The sequence below is a fragment of the Protomyctophum parallelum genome (genome assembly GCF_964188405.1).
Source record: "Protomyctophum parallelum genome assembly, chromosome: 1".
NCBI lineage: Eukaryota > Metazoa > Chordata > Actinopteri > Myctophiformes > Myctophidae > Protomyctophum > Protomyctophum parallelum.
Genome location: NC_139697.1, coordinates 93,250,772 through 93,268,974, shown reverse-complemented (window position 1 = coordinate 93,268,974; position 18,203 = coordinate 93,250,772). Strand labels below are relative to the sequence as shown.

The 18,203-nt window shown below is 42.1% G+C and overlaps 1 protein-coding gene across 1 annotated transcript in view; it reads right to left on the bottom strand.

The window, feature by feature from the left end:
- LOC310855535 (RNA ligase 1-like) overlaps positions 1-17,747 on the bottom strand; it is a gene marked incomplete at both ends in the record, with an annotated part of 45,587 nt that extends 27,840 nt beyond the window's left edge. The window contains 2 exons of the mRNA XM_083760576.1: positions 16,888-17,524; positions 17,631-17,747. Coding sequence (XP_083616702.1) covers positions 16,888-17,524; positions 17,631-17,747 — 754 coding nt within the window. The remainder of the gene's footprint in view (positions 1-16,887; positions 17,525-17,630) is intronic.
- Between the last annotated feature and the right edge of the window lie 456 nt (positions 17,748-18,203).

The following is an 18,203-nucleotide window of genomic DNA, read 5'->3' as shown; positions in this document are numbered from 1 at the left end:
ACTCAAAAGACGAAAGCCTTCATGCATCAGGGCGAGACCCCACGCATGCACGAATGGCGGGCGCACGCACGCACGCGCACGCACACACACACACACACACACACACACACACACCTAGATTTGCATAACCACCAGTGTGCACCCACACAAACACTATGCAGTGTATAGTTATGGGCACTAGACACACCCTGCGTGCACGCACAACATGCACGACACACACACACAAACACACAAACGCACACACACACACACACATACACACACACACACACACACACACACACACACACACACACACACACACACACACACACACACACACACACACACACACACACACACACACACACACACACACACACACAACCTATAGATATGCATAGCCACTGAGAGACAATGCGATTACACATGGTGTCCACTAATGACAATTTGAAGAACTCTCCGCAGAGAGTGTTCTCCGTGCAGATGTGTGGGAGCTGCTATCTCTTAATGAAAAGAGAGTTAACAACTCCAGAGTTGAATGGATTTCTTTTTTTCTTTTTCTTTTTAAAGACCAAAGTGGGGGAGATAAGACGGTATAGTCACAAGGATGGAATTGAAATGAACGTCGTACCAAAAGGAACATGGCTTCTTCTTATCTGCTCTTTTCCCACATGCATGACCCATGCCTGCTGTGATGATATAGGGTTAATTTCACCCAGTTTCTCTGTGCTATATCAGAGTATAAAAATAAAAGCGAGCGAACGAACGAACAATGAACAACAATGGACAATATATTTTAACCAAATTGTTATTAAGATTAATGCCTCAAAAAGGGTCTTACATTTTTCAACTACCATACAACAGTTCAGAACAGTAGGCCTATAAGTATGTGTAACCCACATGTGAAATTAGGGTGTAGGCTACAATATATGAAATAAATAAATACTGTATGAGCAGTTCATTAAAATGCATAAATAACTTAAATAAGTCATTAAAATACAATTAATTTACAACAGCAAAATTGATAAATAAGGGTTAAAATGGAAATGGTTTCATAATGTTTGTACAAAAGGCAGGCAGGCAGACAGGTGAGGTGACTTCCCCTTTAATGGCACAGTGTGTATGGAGGCTGCCATACTGGGAACTACTGTGGCTGACTTGGAGTAAACGAGTGGAGGGGAGGCGGTGCTTTTTGAAATGCAGTCGGACTCGGCAGAGGACTCTGATAATGAAAGTCATGCCTCCACTGATGGAAATAATGGATTCAAACAAGAAAAGAAAAGGAAGAAAGGGGATGAGGGTGGAGTCGCAGGTCGACGGCATTTTCAAGGATCAACATGCTCTGGGAGTGTTTGTGGAAAAGAAAGTGGGGGGAATTAAATCGATAAGGATTGCTAGGAGCGGGCTGGTGGTTTTTGAGTGTAGTGCTAATCAGGTGAATTATGCTTTGAGTATCAGTAAGTATGGGGAGCATCAAGTAAGTACCTTTCGACTTGAGGGAAAACGCTGCAAGGGAGTTGTAAGTGGGGTGCCATTGTCAATAAAGCCACAAGCATTTTTGAGCCTTGTTGAGGGAGTTTGTGAGGCAAATTCAGATTCCAGATTCAGAGAGGGGAAACGCGAGGAAAGTGGGTCTGTTTGTTTGACTTTTTCAGGAGATCTACCTCAGAGAGTGTACTTGAGCTACAGGAGTTAGGTTTAGGCCATATGAGAGAACACCGCTCAGGTGCTTTTGTTGCCAACGATATGGGCATGTGGCAGCAGTGTGCGGGGAGAACAGAAGGTGTGGAAGGTGTGGGGAGGGAAAATGCGAAGGAGAGGAATGTAAATAAGGGCAGGGAGAAGAAAAGTGTGTACATTGTGGTGCCGGATCAGCTGGGTGTCCTAGGAGAGAGAAGGAGATAATGGTGAGCAGGTTTCGAGCAGAAGTGAAGGGATTGTCTTATCCCGAAGCGGTAAAGAGAGTGGAGAGGAACAAGGCCAATGGTGGAAAAGCAGCAGTGGAAGTACAGCAGGCAATTGGGGGGGAAAGCAATGTAGGCTTAAGTGATAACAACATCGGCCAATAAGTGGTTCTTGGCATTCATTGCGATGATCATCAACTGTGCGGCTGACATACAAACCAAGTCGGAACGAATTAAGATGGTGCTGGAAGCGGCGAGGAGGTACTGGATGTCACTGCAGAAGACGTGAATAGTATACTGAGTGAAGAATTCACACCATCTCAGGCCTCAGGGTCTGGGATGTACAGTAGCGCACAGAATGGACAATGTGGATGGGGATCACTTTGGAGTGGGCACTATTAAGTTTGCACAGGACGGTAATACGTTATGTTATCTACAAATACGTTTTAGTTTTGTCTGATCCACACACGGATCAGAAGGGGGGCGGTAATGCAACTAATTGGATGCCAACAGCCATAAAACCCCACAAAGAAGAAGAAGAGGCCGCCAGTCAGCATGGGCAGACAGGAAGCTGACGCCCGGCGTCTTTCCGGCTTTTTAGACAGCTGGTGGATGGAAAAGAAGCTCCACCCCCGCGGCTGACTGCCACGACGGACAGATTACCGGAAACGCTCCCCTCCGCGTTTGGATTGCATTCTCCTGATTTAAGTACAACACATTTTATTTTCATGATATTTCAAATTGTGACTTAAGGTATAATGTTCACTATATTTTTGGAACAACTATACCTACCTCTACTTGTAATATCGAAACCAATTTTGGTTTGGTTTTGCCTGTGGAGAAGGGAGGGTTAACTCAAGATATCAGAACACAAAATAGACAAAACAGGAAAAAACGAGTCTACTGAAATTAGTTTGAAACCTGTCTAAAATAGGAAACTAAAATGAATACCTAAACTTAGTTTTAGTTACATTTATTTCTAAATTAGGTTTAAAGGAAATAGAAAAAAGGGAAAGTGTTATTACTTACCTTAGGATACCGGGTTCATGTGTTTTGTCCGACGGAGCATATTGGTCCGAACGACAACATACCTCAAACCCTCACCCTAACCCTAACCTCCCCCGGGGCAGCACACCTAAACCTAACCCCAACCCGACCCCGACCCCCAACGCACCTCGGACCAATGCTCCTTCGAACCAATGCTCCGTCGGACCATAGTATGCCTCCCAGGATACCTGCAGGATTTTGTTTTTTATTTGGGTCAAAGGTCAATGTTGTTATTGTGTGTTGTATTTATTGTATCTCTATAACTAACTATTGAGTAAAGTTTGCCGGCTTTTGCATTTAAAGTAAGTGGTCTCTGGTCTAATACATTATTGTTCCCCACTCCTTAGAACCTAGAACTAGTCCAGTGGTTAACCTTGGCGATGTCCATACAGGCGTTGTACAAACTTGTATACAAGCACAATGTTATAGTGCAAACAACGCAGCGTCCCTCTCCCTCGCGCTGAGGTCTTTAGGTAATCGTGCAATAGATGCCCCTCCTCTAGGGCTGAGGTCTCTGGGGAGTTGGAGGCAAGCTCTTCTATCACATATGCACTTACACTTACAGGCAATGTCCAAGCAGTTTATTTTTGAGCACACCGAATTTTGCTGAGAATGAGTCTGGGGTAAAACAAAGGAGCTCTTCATGCCACAGGGGTACTCTAGGTTAAGGCAGTATATTGCAGCCATTAACATAGCAAAGGCTGTGGGCACATCTCTGAGGTCATGGAGGATGATCTTCTCCTCTGCCACCACAGCTACATTGAAAAGATCCCTTGCAGAGGGCCTTGATGTCCAATTAACAGTACAACTTCTATTCCTTTCACGTCAATGGTTTCTCCATGAGCCTGAGGACAAACTGCATGCTTTCTATTCCTGGAAAGTTTAGCATGCTATAATGGAAGCCATTGTTATCGCATTGATACAAAGAACAAATCTGTCCAATGGTCGTGTCATTAGTATGTGGGTTTCTGAAGCGTCCACAGCCATCCTATGAGACACAGGCCGAGCAGAAAACACCCACGGTTTAATGGGTGCAGTACGTTAGACTAGTCATTGGTCCGACAAACGACAACCCACCTCAAACCCTAACCTAACCATAACCGCAACCACGGGAGCAGGCGCTAGTCCGACATGCGTCCGCATGTCGAACTAATGCTCCGTCGGATTTACATGCGGTATAATCCATGATTTTTAATGTCTTTTGTACAATATACCTCCTTTTGAAGACAATGCAGGACATTGGCCAGGTCAACCTTCTTTCCAGAGTAAACAAATGTTGTATCTAAAAGGTTGGGCACCACAGCATCAAGTACATCCTTACTGTATGCTAGGTCTTTTGACCCAATTCTGTTGAATTTGGCTACTGAAACGGATAAATACTGAAACGCATATAACAGCGGAGAGAAGTGTATGAGTGACGGAAAACAAGAGTAGTGTACACCTACTGTATATTGGTACAAACTAAGACTAATCAGGAGTATGAGTGCAACAAAGATTATGCTTTCTGTTAAATACTGCAAGTAGGCCAAAAGAATACAGGATTTATACTCATTTGACAAAAGCACTGCTCTCATTGGAACAATTCAGATGAGCTCACCCTTTTTGGACTTTTTTTTTTTTTAAACACTAACAATAACCAGGTACAAGAAATGTTGCACTACTAGGGATGTTAATAGTTAATATTTAATCGCCGTTTAGAAATTAGTCGGTTAAACTTAAAGGTATATTCAGTGATTTCACTCAAAAAACCTTAGGTTTCGTTTTTGGCTGGGACCTAAGCCTTTCATCCATTCAGGATAGAGAGCCAAAAACGAAACCTAAGGTTTTTTGACCCCCAGGGGTTAACTGGGGACAGGGAGGAACTCCTTATATGGTCAGCACACTCTATAGTAGAGAGGATTATCACAACAAAACAAAAAAATAAGTGATATTTGAATTAAGTGAAATCACTGAATATACCTTTAACAGTTAATAACTAATCGTAATTAATCAAAATTACGCATTTCTATCAATGGGTGGGTTTCTGAGAATGTAAAGCTGTCTGCGCACGCGTGTGGCCGAGGAACGCACATACAAAGATGCCATTGCCTGACGCTGTATCGTCAATAGTCAAATAAAAAAAAAATATAATATTCCTTTTGTATTATTTCTGTTAGACATTGAGGGGAAATTACTCAGATTTATTTTACAAAAACGCTGCTTATCAACTAACCGGTTAATCAAGGACAAGATCTAGTACACCAAGGACAAGGTCATCGAGCCACACTAATTCGAGAGCAGGTCCGATGGACCTCAAGACAGCTTTGCTGCATGCACATGCATGCTCAAAAGACTCAACATTTTACACAACACTTTCTAAATACTGCCGCAGGTTATTGGGTTATTATCCCGCTCCCATTGTCTTCACATATTGTACAGTTATTGTTATTATTATTATTATTATTATTATTATTATTATTATTATTATTATTATTATTATTATTATTATTATTATTATCATATTGTACAGTTAATATAAAACCCTTTTATTCAGGCACATTGCAGCCACCTTTTGGCCATTAGGACCCCCTTATGCAACGTCATCAAATAGTGACGCACATCTGACAGAAGCCGGGTGATCACATATTCGCCACTCATATTGAGTGCCCCCAGGGGGACACAGGAATCAAACCTGGGACCTTTTGTTTCCCAGGAGGGGAATTCAGCTATGGCCGCCCATATATAGGAGGCAGACATGTCAAATGAATATCAAATATCTAAATACTTAAAAACGTTGATATATGGATGGATGTATGGATAGATGAATAGATGAATAGGTGTGATGCGTTGTGTGAGGTTGTAAAACAGCTATTATGGGTGGGTGGATGTATGTATGGATGGACAGATAATAAAAATATATAATATAATTTGCCCATAATAAAGGTTTCATGTGGTTAGGTATAATTGTGTGCGTGGAACAAACCATTGTGTCCATGCGTGCATGCGTGAATGGTTCCACTGTGGGTTCTTTGAGTGACGCACAAGCTAACTATACACAGCAGGGAGGAAGCAGAAGATGTCAGTGACACATCTGTTCCTCTGAAACACATGCTGTGAATGTGTTGGTGACATGACTGTAATTGAATGTTAAAGGCAATGACTTATTGACAGTGTTGTGCAATATTACTTAGGAGTGTAATATGTTTACTTTACTTATTACTCCTTAGAAGAAGTTATTATTACTTGGTATCAAGCGTAATATAGTTACATATTACTTTATATTACTTTTCATCCGGGCCCCTTCCACCCGCAAAATAACACAATATGTTTAGCCAGCTCCTTTTGTACAACTGAATCCAATTAATTGGAATAATAAGTCTCCAATCAGCCAAACTGAATAATTGCAGGATATAAAACAAAATATTCCACAGTCTCTCATCAGTCATTTTCAGCTGCATATTCCAACAATCTGAATTGCACACACTGGCTGCAAAATCGCAAAACGGACAGTATATTGTATACATAAACAGTGTTGGAGGAAAATGGCCAGTGCTCTGGAAGTTTCAGGTGAGACATTTGTACCTGGATGCATATAGCAGTTCAAAACAGACACAACATAATTTGACCATTTGCTTTATTTTCTGTCTTTCAGGTGTAATAACTTCAAACTAGGCATTAGGCAAACATCGCTGGGAACACAGTAGGCCTACTCCTGTCATGTTCTGTGACATGTTCCTTGTTTTTTTGATAGTTAGTGTTTTACTTTACTGTTGTTTTCCTGTGATTTTGTAGTATTGTTTTCCTTGTTTCTTAGTCAGAGTTGACACTGTGAACTTTTATCTTGTGCTTTCCTGTGGGTATTGGGTGGTGGTGGGTGGGTGCATGCTTCCTGTGCGTCCTGCACCCCGAGGGGTGTGTGTGTGTGTGTGTGTGTGTGTGTGTGTGTGTGTGTGTGTGTGTGTGTGTGTGTGTGTGTGTGTGTGTGTGTGTGTGTGTGTGTGTGTGTGTGTGTGTGTGTGTGTGTGTGTGTGTGTGTGTGTGTGTGTGTCATAGCAGTAACAGTAGTGTTAGAATTAAACACATCGAACAAGGAAATGGCTCGAACTCCAGTACCATAACATAATAATTCGACACAAAGTCAGAACAAAAGTACAAACAACATTTATTTTAAATGTAAGTCACATATTGAAAATCAGGGACTGGCATCCAACATAAGAACGCTACAGTAACACTCAAAGAAGAGGACATAAGATTATTACTACAGAGACTGGAACGCCTCAAGAAAGAGAAGATAGTTGCAGATGACATGGCAGGCACTTACAAGAAACACAGAGACAGGAATTCCATTAAACTCTTTGTTGATCAAAAATACTCCCTCCATTTCAGTCAACACCACAACGCACACGTTCAGAACTGGTGTACCCTCTTCAAAGGTCCCACTATGCACCCGGACCAAAATAATCAGTTCCTCCTTATTCCTTATGTGATAAAGTAATATAAATCCCCTTACATTAATATAATGGGGGTTATTGCTCGTCTCATGTGGGTGCTCTGCTTGTGAATACGGTGTTCAACCATCCCAAGCAGAATATCGAACTCCTGAATACATCCACAGGATCTCCCTGTAGGCCTATCCATCTCTATCATCCGCCTATCATAGTATAGGGGGAATTATACTTTCTTTCATAATGTAGCCTATGTATAGCAAAAAAAAGGACAAAAACATTAACCACACGTCATTGTCGAATGGCAATTAAAGCATAAAAGGTAGTTTGTATATAGATAATGCATTGGTATACACACACAAGCGTTTCCGAAAACAACAACAACAACAACAATGACAAAGAAGCCCAAAGTCACTTGTGGTAACTAGTAATTTTTGCCTCTAAGACTTGAAAGAAGTCCTGGGAAAGAAATGAAGAAAGCATGAAGAAAAAGTAGCCTACCTCAAAATTGAACTCAAGTACAGTACTTGAGTAAATGTATTTAGTAATGTTCCACCACTGGTTTCAGACACAGAGCAGACAGAGGGAAGCGCTGCATGTTTCATCATTTGATGGTAATGCCAGACAAAAGCGTCCGACTTTGATCACAGCCGAGAAGGTCAACTTGAACAGCGATTTGCGTTACACTGTGAAGCTTCACACGTGTGTGTGGGTGTGTGTGTGTGTGTGTGTGTGTGTGTGTGTGTGTGTGTGTGTGTGTGTGTGTGTGTGTGCGTGCGTGCGTGGCTGCGTGCATGCGTGTCTGTCAGCCTTCACAGGCTCCTATCTCTCTGAGTCTTTCTCTAGAAAGAGATGTTTGAAGTGCGTCACTGAAATCCCAACAACAAAGGACCTGTTCCTCTCCCTGCCGGTTTGATGTGAAACGTCATGTATAACTCTGCCGTGCCCGTGTGACAGCTAGTGTTGCTTGACAAAGACAACTGAACGAACATGCTAGATCAATATCTAACATATTGATTTAGTGATAGGCCTACTTGTAGACCATGGGTCTTCAATAGGGGGCAACATACAGATACTGCAGGGTGGTCACCAACTATTTGTGTAATCACCCCCTTCGGATGTTATCAATAGAACTTATTTTATTTTATTTTAAATTATTTATATTTACACAAAAAAACAAACACATTTTCTTTCACGATTTTCTTTCTTTCACGATTTTCTTTCACGATACTAGGTTCATGAAACGATTTCTTCACAGTGTTTTCTTTCACGATTTTCTTTCTTTCACGATTTTCTTTCTTTTACGATTTTCTTTCACGATACTAGGTTCATGAAACGATTTCTTCGCAGTGTTTTCTTTCACGATTTTCTTTCTTTCACGATTTTCTTTCACGATACTAGCTTCATGAAACGATTTATTCACAGTGTTTTCTTTACACGCCCCAGAGCCAAAGGAGGTGTCTACCTTTTTATGTCTATGGTAGCCTACACACCAAGCACCCGGATTGATAATTGATTATTTGATTCAGGTGCTTATTGATAGCAGGGGACCCTGGTGGCGACAAACTTGGCACACACATTGTTCAGGGGTCTGCCATGACAATAGTCATACCGGTGGCCACGTTGGGGCCCCCATGAGTGTGGGAGGCCACAGGCAGTGTTGCTGCAATCTGTACCAAATGTGGTACAAACACCGTTTAGGGGTCTGAACAAAAAAAAAGTGTCATAAAATAACTGAATTGAAACATACGGTATGGGACACTACAGTGTTTAACACTTCAAATGGCCAACTCAGTGGAACACATATTCAGTGAGATTTTCTTTCTTAAAGCAGCACCATTTAACAAATAAAATGTCATCTGTATGTACAGTATGTTAATACAATATAACTTATACAATTTGGGTAGTTGTATTTGCCTGCTCTTCTATTGAGGCATTTAGATGGTGTCAAAGGTCATGTCTCACCGAGACACTGGCAAATTTTGAGCTGATGTTCAAGATTCAATGTATTCCCTGAGCAAGCAAGCAAGCTCTATTAGATCAATGGTGAAAATGTCAGCACTTGCGCAGGAAAACGGGTTCAAGTCCCAAAGAGGAAAGTTACATGTGCACCTTTAAGATAGTAGTATTGAATATGGAAATGACCAGATCTTAAAAATAATGAGATCGAGAACGTTATAGTGCTAGTGTTTGTATTTGTTATATTGTCATCCAAAAAAGCAATGTAATTGTGAAATTCTAATAATTTCAGAACCAGTGTAAAAAAGTAATACATTGTCGGATTAACATGGTTTAAAACTAACATCTTCCCCCAACAGCCCAAAGTAGAGACATGCATAATTAGGAGAAAAGCAGGAACCATCTGGAACACTGTGAGTTGAATAATAAAATTGCACAGTATTCCTGTCAGAAAGAAAATGTTTTAAGCCATACTCATTGTTTATGAGATATGTATTGTGTACTGCCTGTACTGTAGCATACTATATAGATAGGCTACGAGAGACATCTCAGCGCCAGCAAGGTCAGCCTTGTTGCATTTGTCAGGGTACTTTGTCTCATATCTTATTGTCACGTCATTATGATCCAGCACTATATGTTCCTATTTGTGTAATAAACTTTGTGAACCTTTAGTGTGATACTGTCTCGTGTCACGTTATTGTTCTCCCGGGCCCGCCGCCGCTGTACCAAAGGAATACTTCAACCGGATTATCACACACCACCCAGCCTGCACACACTACCAGTCTGTCAGAACCAGACGAGGGTCCAGTTTAGAAAATACAACACTCATCATAATCAGTATTGGGGAGACCCATGGTAACCAACAAAATGAGAATGTAAGTAAGTGAGTTAGACCAGAAATCCTTTTTTTAAGCATCAGTAGTATCTTCTCAAAGAAGGATGTTTTTAAACATATGGCTTTGAACATGTGGCTCAGAAAGGATAGGGCGGACCACGGGGATTGTCAAGAGCTACTTATGTATTTTTGGAACAAATAATTTCCCACCAATTAAAAATGTTGTAAGAGATACATTGAGCCTCCTTGGCCTTTGCTAGGCCATGTAGGCAATGAGTCTTTATAATAGATGGGTTATTACAAAGCTTGATATTACAGAGTTCAATTGATGCTAAGCCACTGAGATGCAGTATGTGGAAATAAGTAGGCTAAATTTACTCAACTTACTCAACTCCAAATTGTCACACTCTGTGCTTGAGTGTGCCATGCTTGGGTCGATCGCCAGTGTCGCCACCCTGATGTTTCCCCTCTTGTTCCCTGTTTCCTTTCCCCGCACTGGCGTGCTGAGACTGTGATTGCCAACATTGCCACCCAGGTGCGCTAATGACTCCATCTGTTATTTAATGGGATTAGATAGTTATTGTTTGGTGCCCTATACGTCTCTCTCGGGGGTTCCCTGTGTGGAATATAGAGAGCTAGCTGTGCTATTAGTTTTGCCCTGTGGGTGCCGTGTCATTAGTCCAAAGGCTCATTGTTCCGAAGGTGCGTTGGTCCGAATGGCGCATTGCTACTCTATCCCTAACCCTAAACCTAACCTCACTACTGTGTGTGGCGTACTTTTGTACTTTTACTCATTTTGATTAACATACTTTTAGTTGTAACTAGGGTTGTCCCGATCGGAAATTGGCTCCAATCACATGATTTTCAACAGATCGGAATCGGGGAAATGTAATGTAATTGTCTAATGTAATGAGATTTTGGAAAAACTGTTGTTTATGCTAGATGTTTTGCTTCTGGTCCAAGTCAGAGATCATCAAACAAAGTCTAGTCACACTTAGAGGCGTGAAAGACACCTATGATGAAAACAAAGGAAATGCAACCCCCGCTATGCATGATGGCATAGGTGTCTGTAGTACTCTCTCTGAATGAGAGAGATACTCTTTAAGAGTTTTAACTTGACCTCAGTTCTATAAGCTGTAGAACTCTATTCACTCTAATTAACCAATACATCATTATTTTGCTATGATTCCATGCTTTCATAGCAGAAGAAAAACACAGTCATTATAATAAAAGTATAGTCACATTTTGCCTTTCAATAATAATTAAGGCAACACAACAGACTAGACAAGAGTGAAGATATGTGCTATTGTGATATGGCATAAGTGTTATATAAAAATATAAAGATCGGATCGGGATATATATGTATATGTCTCAAAATCAAAAGACGGGAATCGGATCTGGAGCAAAAGAACAATCGGGACATCCCTATAGTTGTAACATAGAGTGTTTGCAGTATTGTTACTTTTAGTAAGATTTGAAAAGTACTGAAAAAATTTGAGTACTTTTTCCACCACTGCTGAGGTGTAGTGGACTTTAGGAAAGAACGACCGTCGCATCACCTTTGTCGGAATGATGAATAAATATGTCATCATCTTTAGCAAGTTCATCAAAAGCAATATTCCAGAAGCTTGATATAAAACGTTAAGAGTTCAATTGACGCTTAGCATCAAGATGTATTCATCTTTAGAAAGAATCACCATAGCACTGCCTTTGTCAGCAGGTTGAATAACAATTCAGTCATCATTTTTAACAAGTTCATCAAGAGCAGTATGCTCCTTTTGAGTAATATTTGACTTAGGCCAATTAGCCCTAACCAGGAATGTCAAACTGTTTTTCAATCTCATAATCAAGACACAATCAGAGCAAATCAAGACTTTGATCTAAAGTTAAAGGGGAATACCACTCAATTTCAACATTTTACCAATATACCTTAGAGCTGTTGTGTGGAATGGGGGGGACTTTTTATTATTCTCCAAGGTATATTAATGACATAGTAAAATGTTGAAAATGAGTGGAATTCCCCTTTAAGACCGGGATCAAAAAGCACACCAGAGTCCGTCACAGAATCAGAAGCATCATATATCCGGGAAGATAACGCTGTCACTGGCAGTGTCACATTGGAGCAGTATTCTTCATTAAAGGATATTAAAGCATCTTTTCATTTTTGAGGGTCACCAGCCCCTCCTATATTCAGCTATTTGTGTAGGTTTTCGTCTTACACAAACATTAAATTCCCATTGACAATAGCTTTAGTGATGACCAATTATCTGAAGATATAGGTTGAAAATGGGCGACGTGTATGAGAGTGCTCCTCTAAGAACATGACACGTATGATAGTGATGAGTATTAGAAATATACAATCGTTCACATTTTAACTTAAAGGGATATAAAAAACTATTGGTGATTTTACCCCAGACAGTTTTTAAGTTTCTCAATTCAGTATTTTCTACTTTTGTGTACACTATCTGTACATATTCATTTGTTTTATATTTAAACCTGTTTTCCATCCCCCCCTTTTCTCTCACTTATGTCCTCTCTCTTCTCATGGGATATATTACAAAATGACGGAGTGTGCACGAAAGAATCAATGTAATTTCACCCACTGCTTTACACCTGTAAGACTGTGATGTGACAACTCAACTGATTCTGATTCTGATAACAAAAGTGAACGGGGGAAAACTGCCATGTCTGATGGCAGCACAGCAGACATGTGAGCCGTGCCTCTAGGCTTAAAGCATAAACACAGCCCTGATGTTACATGGAATAAAAGAGAGTTTGGCTGTGTACAAGCAGATAAAGCTTCAGCCCCCCCCCCCCCCCCCCCCACCTATTTTAGACATGCTGAAGCTTAGCAGTTGTTTTTGTTTGGTGTTCCTTCCATTATCCATTTATTTTAAGCCACACACGCTATAAGAGGTGGCAACTTTTCCATTAACATTGCAATACTGCAGAAAGTTAAGGAGGAATGCTGTGTAGTGACTAGTGAGTGATCTGTCCTGTAGACCAGTGGTTCTCGATATGGGGGTCCAGGCAGTTCCACGGGGTCCCCAGCAAATGATTGAATCAAATGGACCCCCATGGTTCTGTAACCCTGAGTGTTTGCAAATGGAAACAAATGTACCTGTTACAGATCCACTTGGTTCCCAGGTTCCATTTGTACACTCACATGAGTTAACTGTTAGACACACACACACACACACACACACACACACACACACACACACACACACACACACACACACACACACACACACACACACACACACACACACACACACACACACAACAAGTTGACAAAATAACGGGTGATTTATTTTCCTATGCACTGGCTTAAACAAAGAGATGCTGCTGGCTTTAGCAGTGTTCACATTTAGATAATGATACGATAATGATGTGCCGGGAACAATGGAGCTCTGAGTAGTTATCAAGTGATTGGAATCAGGTGAGCGAGGGAGGAGTTGTTATCAGATGAGGTTGTTATCAGGTGTTGTCTTCTTCCCTCCTGAAGACGACAATGGGGCTCATGCACATAAGCTGTTCCAACTCCATGCATTCATTATTTGGCAGTAGAGTGGTGTACAGTTTGATTTTCACTGACCCCCATTATGCATTAGGCCACGGATCCCCCAATAGATACTCCTATGTCCAGCTTTGAGGGTTTGTGTAAACACAAACATTGAATGCCATTGACATTGAATGGCCATTTTTGAGTGTTGAAGAGTGAGGACGCAAATTGACCTGAATGAGATGATGTATGATGATAAGAGCGCCCCTCACTTCACACAGGTGTGATTTTCATTTCACCTAAGGGACCTCAAACCATACTGTAAAATCATCCAATCCTCAGTGTTAATTTAACTCTAAGAGCAAATGGAACCTGTGTGGACCTGTATGGGTCCATTTGTACGCTCTCAGAGTTACAGACACATAAGGGTCCATTTGGGCCCCTGACCCGATATTGAGAACCAGCGATGTAAAGAGAGAATGGGCATTGTGTGTGTGTGTGTGTGTGTGTGTGTGTGCGTGCATAATAGAACACAGCTAGCAGGGTTAGACAGACAGACGGACGGACCGACCGACGGTGCTTTTTTATTAAAAACATGTGCAGAGGAATTAAATGTGTGCCAGAAATCTGGAAACAATCTATAATAGTTCCAGTCCCAAAGAAGCCCTGTCCACAGGAGAACAATGACTATCGGCCAGTAGCATTAACCTCCAATGTGGTCAAATCCCTGGGGAGAGAATCCTAACTAGCTCCGAAAGGAAACAGAGCGATCACTACATCCACATCAATTTGCATATGCAAGGAATTGGGGAACTAGTGATGCGATTTCCACACTAACACACTGTGTATTGAAGCACTTAGAGGGAGCTAAAACATTATGCAAGACTTCTCTTTGTTGATTTTAGCTTTCTCCTTCTCCAGGTGAGATTTAATTTGGCGCTCTCTGATAGGGCAGTGAGCAGTACAGGCCCTCTCCCAGGGGACAGTTAGTTCCTCCCTTTTGTTTACCCTATACACAAATGACTGTGTCAGCTCACAGCCCAATCAGTGTGTAGTCAAGTTCTCTGACGGCACTGTTATCTAGTTTACTCACAAGTGAAGGTAACTCCAGTAGCCATACAACTGGAGTGGGCAGGTTTGTAACCTGGTGTGATGAACATCACCTACAAGTTAATGTAAGGAAAACTGAGGAGATTGTAGTGGATCCCAGGTATATAGGTGACCACACCACGATCACCATACATGGTCATGACGTCAAACAGGCCACCTCCTATAAATATCTAGGAGTGCACATGGATTGTGATATAAACTAGTATGTGTGCAAAAGTACACCAACGCCTTCATTTTCTCCGTAGGCTCAGACTTTTTGGTGTAAGTAGAAACATAATGCTGATCTTCTATAGAGCTAGTATAATCATTTCTAAGGTATGGTATCACCAGTTGGTTTGGAAAGCTAACTGTAAAATACAAATCTGAGGGCCCAGGCCGTAGCGTAACGGTCTGGGCACCGGACTGGTAATCCAGTCGCGGTGTGCCGCGGGTTCGACTCCCGGACCCGACACGGCCTTTACCGCATGTCATCCCCCCATCTCTCTCCCGTTTCCTGTCAGCCTACTTTCTATCCCTTAAAAAATCAATAAAAAGGCGTAAGCCGCAAAAAAATATCTTAAAAAAAAAAAATATATATACAAATCTGAGATCCTTAGATTAGCATAAATGGCAGGGAAGATCATGGGTATGTCTACACCTCCGATCACCCCCCAGGTCATCTTTGAGCATGCCACCATTGGACAGGTTAAGAAAATTTTGTCTGACCCCTCCCATGTACTATACCTTTGTCCCTCTGTCAATCACACTCCTTAACAGAGTCCTTGAAGAGGGCAGACAGGGTAGGGGTCGAAGGTTATGAGGTGATGTTGATAGGGGTCGAAGGTTATGAGGTGATGTTCTTCCTCTTATGCACTAGGTATGTTGGTGTGTGGTTTTTTAATGTTGTACGGGTCACTGTGTGCCTTTGTTGTCTTGTATTGTGTGTTGTATTGTATTGTATTGTATCTGTATGCTGCAGGGCGGGTCCTTGGGGTTCAAGACAAATTTCTCCCTTGGGAGACAAAATAAAGACACCTTGAACCTTGCACGGCCCAAAACTGTCCTTGTCCCTGTAAGCCAAACTGGTTTGTCTTGCAGAAATGGACATGCCCCCTTTTGTGCGCATACTGTATATGGAAATATCTATATCTGTAAAGCCTTGTCCCTTTTATAGCTATTAGAGATGTCCTACGATACTGTATCGGATCGGCCCTTATTTGGTCATATCGAGTCATATCGGTATCTGCGAATATGTCCAACAATATGTCCAACAATATGTCCAACCACACAGCGGGAGGTAAATACAATATTGGGGCATGTGGAGTTTGCCTTCGAGTTGCCCAAACTGCAAGTGCACTCCTCACTGCATTTGAGTGAGGAGTCTGCTATTAACACAACGAGATATATACCTAGAAACACTATTCCCGGTCGGTGGACTTCAAAATAAAATATTTTTTTTATTATTATAAATATTATTATCTGGTATCGGTATCGGTATTCGGTATCGGCTAAAACAGAAATTGTGGTATTGGGATGGGAACTATTAGGGACATCCCTAATAGCTATATGGAGATCTCAGTATCTGTCAGTCCTTGTCCCTTTCATGTCCATATATACATCCCTGATGTCGTTAAACCGGACAGATTTGTTGGGGTTAGGCGACATACTCAGATATATGGCATGAGCGTGACATCAGAGGAGGTATGTTGTCATAGTGACATAGCCGCTCGTGTCTTGTTTATGGTTATGTTGACACTGGAGCAGTGTTATGCTAGTTTGAACCGGAAGGGTTTAAGCTTATTTATCAAATCTCGTCTTATCGTCTACAGCTACCTGCATTATTAACAGACAGACAGACAGACAGACAGACCATGACGGGTGTCTAAATGCATTCCATCCACTGGTCAATGATGTAATGCTGTTTAAATGGCACGACTTCTTTATTTCAACCATTAGTTTTAATAGACTTCCCTCCCAGAGTAGGCTTTGAGCCATGAATATTTATGTCTTATCTGTCTCAACCCATGGCTGTCCCAATCGCAGGAATCTAAATGGAAGTAATTACATAAATTATTAATTAGACTGAAATGAGTGTAATGCCATCTTGTCCTTCCTGATTATGATATGCGAAATGACTTCTACTGGCGTCGGAAAGGCATTGGTCAGGGATGTGGACATCCTGCAGCCGGCTGAAGCGCTGTCCATTCAGCTTGGAGAAGGCAGTCAACATGCAGCAAGCCTTGCTGGCTTGCTGCTGATGTGGCAATAGTTTGCCGTCAACGTTAATGACCACAGGCCTGCTGCCGAGGCATGTGTCGCCATGAGATGGCCACCTCAGCCCCATGTGTTGACGATGAACCTTGCACATGTTGCCGTCGTGACAGTGCCACACGATGCCCTCCGCGCGTCCCTCTGGGCTGTCCGTGAACCAGGAATGCAGCTGCTGGAAGTCCTGAGGCGGGGGCTTTCTCAAACGCACAGTTCCATGAGCCACCAGGAGGCGGATGGACTTCCCCACATTATAGGGGTTCTTCTGGACCCCATATCCGATCAGCTCCAGTGTCTGCCCCAGAAGATCAGCCAGTGGAACCAGAGCGATTTCCAACAGTTCCTCGTTCTCGGAGCTGGGCCTCAGAACGACAGCTGCACCAGCATCATAGTTCATCACACCAAACCCTTTCTCCACAGGAACCCAACCTAGTCCATCAGGTTTGTCACTGCGAGCGGGGATCCAGGTTTCTGGAACATTCGCCAACTTAGAGGTTCTGTCCTGTCGGGCCTAGAGGTAAGGCTGACCTTTATACTCTTTGACACAACAACAGATGCCGTCCAGTCTCTGTGGCTAGTGCACTGCCAATATCGTATTTCAATGCATCGGGACTCACGTGTCTAGTTGCGATAACCTGAAATGGCTGGCCTTCACGTTTGCTGGATGGTTCTTCTATCACCTCCCTCTTGAAAATGCACTTCATTCTCTGCTGGACCGAACCCAGACGATGCATTGTGGTATATTTGTTCCGTATTTTAAAGAACGGCCGGTATCAACATCAATGACAAGTTTCAGTTTCAGTTTCTTCCTTCTCTCTGAGTTCTACGATCTTTCTGCCCGGGGGAGAACTTGTAAAGGATAGATAGAGGCATTTCTCTATACATGACAGTGATATGGTTGATTCTTATTGGTCAATCACAGTGCTTTGACATCACAGTGATGTAGCCAATTCTGGTTGGTTGGTCATCATGATGCTTGCACGACATATCTTTTTGTCCACCTTTGTTAGTAAAACAAATCACACTTGTGTGAAGTGAGGGGTGCTCAGCCAATCAAATCATCACATTCCGTGGTACAAGCACGCAGACACACAAAGCTGAGCAACCTCAAAAATGTGGTTGCAGGCCGGACGGTTAGCTCAACCGTCTGGGCCAGCCTGACGTGCCGCGGGTTCGACCCCCGAGCCCGA